This window comes from Rhea americana, unplaced genomic scaffold (genome assembly GCF_003343005.1).
Source record: "Rhea americana isolate MKP2758 unplaced genomic scaffold, rheAme1 scaffold_305, whole genome shotgun sequence".
Classification (NCBI taxonomy): domain Eukaryota; kingdom Metazoa; phylum Chordata; class Aves; order Rheiformes; family Rheidae; genus Rhea; species Rhea americana.
Window position 1 is genome coordinate 883,861 of NW_028186430.1, and position 4,383 is coordinate 888,243.

A 4,383-nucleotide genomic window follows, 5' to 3' on the forward strand; every position below is an offset into this window, starting at 1 on the left:
CGCTGCCCGCTGCCCGCCCGTCTCTTGCAGGTGGCCGTGACGGCGGGGCCGCTGTGTCGCCGCTTCTCCGACCTGCCGCCCCTGACCTTGGAGGGCATCAGGGACCGCGTCCTCTACGTCCTCAAGCTCTACGACAAGATCGACCCGGCCAAGGCGAGTCACCGGGGCTGCGCTGCCGCCAGCCCGGCCGCGGCGAGCTCCGGGCGGGCCGGGCCGGGCCGGGCCGGGCCGGGGGAGGCGGGGAGCGCCGGGCTGCGGTCGCGGCAGAGCTGCACATCCCCGGGGCGCCTCACACCACCAGCTCGTCCCTTAAGGGGCTTTTAAGGAGCATAAGCGTTTTGCTGTGTTTTGCCCAATCTGCTTATTTTTGAGGGTTACAGACAGGTGCTGCCACCCCTCTCTGATGGCAGAAAAGGAGTGTGTGGCAGGAGGACCAGAGAGGCTAGAGTTCCACCTGTGTAAAACTGGCAGTTTTACTCTGGCTTGAGTATGCTTTCTGCTATGTTGAAATGACTGTGACCAACTGATCTTGGATTTTCTGCCCCCAGCTCACAGTTGAATCCCATTTCATGAAAGATCTGGGTTTGGACAGTTTGGACCAAGTGGAGATCATCATGGCTATGGAAGATGAGTTTGGTAAATCAGRGTTGTGCATGTTCAGATGTATCTTTTCTTGTTTCTGCTAATCTAAAGTGCCACCACAGCAAAGAAGCGTTGGTTCTTTTCTGTGATTATGAATGTTGACTTTCCTAGGGGACTTTGATGTAGCTCTGTAAGAGCTATTTGTTACAACACTTGATAGCAAAATCTGAAACTGAGGAGCTTTGGCCTCTTGCTTGTCTGAAGTTATGCAGAACATCTCCCTCCTCCCTCCATAGCTATGGGAGCTCTGGGAAGGCATCAGTAGCTTTGATTACATGTGAGGGGTGCTGGCTGGCTGGCTTGGCAGCCCCTATTATCTGCGGTTTCTGCCTTGTGTATTACCCAAAAGCAGTGTCATATAAGGCATAACGCAGCTTGATACTCAGCACAGTAATGAAGTGCTGAATCTGAACTTACACGGCTGAGCAGCAACCTCGGCATGTTTGTCCTCAGCCAAGCAGCAGGCTTTTGAGCCAGCAGTAATTGCTTCTGTTAGCCTTGCTCCTGTTTCTGCTGTTTGGGGCTAAATATGTGTGCTTTTTTCCAGGATTTGAAATTCCTGATGCAGATGCAGAAAAACTAATGTGTCCACAGGAGATTGTAGATTACATTGCAGATAAGAAGGATGTTTATGAATAAAACCAGTTCTTCAAAGCAAAGTGAGTAGAAATGTAGTTCTGTGAGCGTCTCTGGTAACGGCTGTGCACGCASGGTGCGCGTGCGCAGTGGTGTGGATAACCGTGGAGAGGAGTGTCCCACTAAGGTTCATCTGCCTCTGTATGGCACTTCAAGCACTGAGGTTTGCCACTGGCATTTTAGTTGGTGGCAAGCTGACTTTAGGAAAGAAAGCCCATCTCTTCTGCATTCCTGTGTGCGGGGTGGCTGGCTGTGCTCGGAGGTGTTCAATAGCATGGCTCTGACCTGCCCATAGCAACTGCCTCCTCTCTGCCTGAGGCTGCAGAAAGACAGGAGTAGGAAAGGGATTTCTAGAGGCTGCCAGCTGAGGCACTCTGGGACTGCAGGGGAATTGAGCTGGTGGACTCTGGCCAGTTTACAGTAGCATGCTGGCCCGTATTCCTGTTTGTTCCTCTTGTGTACACTTCTCGCTTCCCCCAACGCTTTCCTCCATCAGGATTGAAGCATGACAGGTCAGTGGGGGAGCTATGTCCGTTTGCTGCTATCTCTGTGCCAAGAATAGATGGAATAAAGGTGAGAATCTTACTGATTCTGAAGACGTGTCACTCATTACTTGGCTTCCTTGGATATTCTTCAGTGCTTGTCTTTGCTTGGCTGACTTCTTCTGTGCCTTGAAGTAGTAGTTCTTAGTTGGTGAAATATTAAATGTGTGAATTTTCTTTAACAGGAGATGTCTCTACCACTATGACTGGGCTGATGTCAGCAGATATGAATATAAGCGCACATGCTGTACTGTTGCTGCTTTCACTGGAAAGTTGTACTGGACATTGTATTTAAAGCTGTGTGAATATGTTGGCCTTTAAAAAATGGGGGAAAAAGGAATAAATATTTAAGACCAGTGTTGCATTGGTGGCTTTTTGTTTCACACCCAGTGTCAGTGGCCCACTGTGCTTGGTTGTCAGTGTAGGAAAGACCTCAGCATCAGCTGTAGCGACTCCATTTCAGATGTCTCACAGGCACTGAGGTGCTCAGCTCCCGTTACTGAGTCTTCAGYGTCTGAGTGCAGAACCCTGGGGAGAGGTCTTGGTCCATCTCTTCACCCTCTGTGTGTCTGACCACTGCCAGCTGATCTGCTGTTCAGGTCAGGACAGCAACGAGTCCCTGGCCAGTCTGAGTGTTACCGCTCGTTAGTAAGATGCTTTAAATAGGGAATTTCCTGTTTGCGCTGTGCATGGAAAAAGTTGAAACCAAGAGCTCCACTGAGTACAAGAGGCTGTATTGCATACATGCAGCTAGAGAAACTTCTGTGGCAGAAAATGCATATTTTAGAGAGTTGTTAGTGATGGCAATTCCTAAAAAGTACTGCTCTCTGTGCAGTYGTGAACCCTTGTTGCAGGAGGAATTAGTCTTTTGTTTTGCTGAAGACTCAGCAGGTGATAAAATTTGAATCCTCTGGCTTCTGTTCTGCTCTTTAARCAGAGTTCTGTGCTTCATCTTAAACTTAGGCCTCCCATCCTCAAGCCAGTCTTATGTAATACTAAAATAACTGTATCACTTTGGGTTTAGTACTAAAAAACACTTTTGTGGCAGAGAGGGGCTTCTATGAGTAACTGACTTTACTAGAAATGGCCCAGTTCTATAATGTGGGCTTTTATCRACTTAGTATCTGCTCGATCCAGGCCTGTTGTGTGTAGGATAAAAGCATTTACCGAGCAAATTGAAAGTTGGTGGGGGGCTGTTGGGGGCTGCCTGTTGCCCTTCGTCGTCGCTGTATGTGTGTGGAAGCTCTAGCAGGAACTGTACGGCTCATACCGCTGTTGACAAAGCTTCGCACTCCTCTTTGCTGCTGAGGTGATCACGTTTTCCATGATCTCATTGTCTGCTCTTTCTAATAAACTAACGCTTTTGAACCTTTAGTGCATTTATTTCATAAATGGTAGTAAAACCAAGTTCCATTTGAAATGCTCCTACTTTCCAGACGGAAAATAAAAAGGGGAATGACTTTCCTGCTGCTGAAAGGCAGAATTGCACCAAAGTTTCTGTAAGCCTAACTAATCTTGGCATGAGAGGCTTGCTTTAAATCTCTCCCAAGACAGAAATTATAGTTATTTCTGGACACTACACACTTTTTCCTCTGAGCAAGAAGCACTTTCGTAYGTCAAAGGGGTGCTGCTAGGCTGTGAGCCAAGAAAGTGTCACTCGATAACACGTCTTCCTCTCACAATGAGGGTGATAGGATGATGGAAAATAAACCTGAGTCGCTCGCAGCCCCCGCTCGGGCGCCTTAACTTGGGGTAGGTGTTTTGTTTTCACAGCTTGCCCTACAGCACGGTATTCCGCTTTTAAACTTAGACGACTGTGCTGAATCCTCAGCCAGCTCCCCGACCCTCTGCCTGAAGCTGTTTGGTGCCCAAGTTTCACTTCTGTCGTTTGAGAGGACCAAGCCATTAGAAATTACTTAATAGCTCCTGTGACTAAAGCGTTTTCTGAAGTGTTTTCTGACCAGGCTGCACGGTGGAATGGGTGGGAAAACAGTGGCTGTTTCAGACAAACCAGTTCTGTATGAAAGTACAGGCAGGCGGCRAAATTATCTTAAGACTTGGTAAACTAGGGAGTCAGCACGAAACCGTGCTGATGGAGGTTTCCGAGGGCGCCGGAGCTCGCTCAGCGCTGGGCCTCTGTCGGCGAAGCCTGCCTGTCTTACAGACCACTGCGCCCACGGTTTGAGCWGCAAATGCCTTACTGTGGCCAACGCATTGCTTTAGAACAGGCAGAAAACCCTCCGTGGCAGGTACCCCACGTACTTCTTTATTAGGGTCACGTAGCGTCTGCRTGGTGAGCGCTGGGGGGGCTCCCAGTCGAGGCAGCAGTGGGTGCCCGGGTGGGATCGGTGGTGACGGCGGCCAGTGGCTCTGCGAAGGGGCCGGGCAGAGCCCTGGCAGCTCCTGCGGGCGGGAGGGGACGGGAGGGGACGGTGCGTCCGTGGAGGCTCCCTCGGGGGGACGGTGCCCCCGTGGAGGCTCCCTCGGGGGGACGGTGCCTCCGTGGAGGCTCCCTCGGGGGGTCGGTGCCTCCGTGGAGGCTCCCTCGGGGGGACGGTGCCTC

The 4,383-nt window shown here is 50.6% G+C and overlaps 2 protein-coding genes across 2 annotated transcripts in view; both read left to right on the top strand.

Annotated features, from left to right (window-relative positions):
* Window positions 1–3: 3 nt before the first annotated feature.
* NDUFAB1 (NADH:ubiquinone oxidoreductase subunit AB1) lies at window positions 4–2,176 on the top strand (the record flags this gene model as incomplete). The annotated part of the gene is made up of 4 exons (XM_085309888.1): window positions 4–153; window positions 549–636; window positions 1,190–1,301; window positions 2,006–2,176. Coding segments are annotated over 3 exons (330 nt in total), but the record flags the coding sequence as incomplete, so codon positions are not given.
* A 1,621-nt stretch (window positions 2,177–3,797) lies between these two features.
* LOC146593118 (uncharacterized) overlaps window positions 3,798–4,383 on the top strand; it is a gene marked incomplete at its 3' end in the record, with an annotated part of 2,141 nt that continues 1,555 nt past the window's right edge. The window contains exon 1 of the mRNA XM_085309889.1: window positions 3,798–3,846. Within this exon, the coding sequence (XP_085166015.1) occupies window positions 3,798–3,846 (49 nt within the window). The remainder of the gene's footprint in view (window positions 3,847–4,383) is intronic.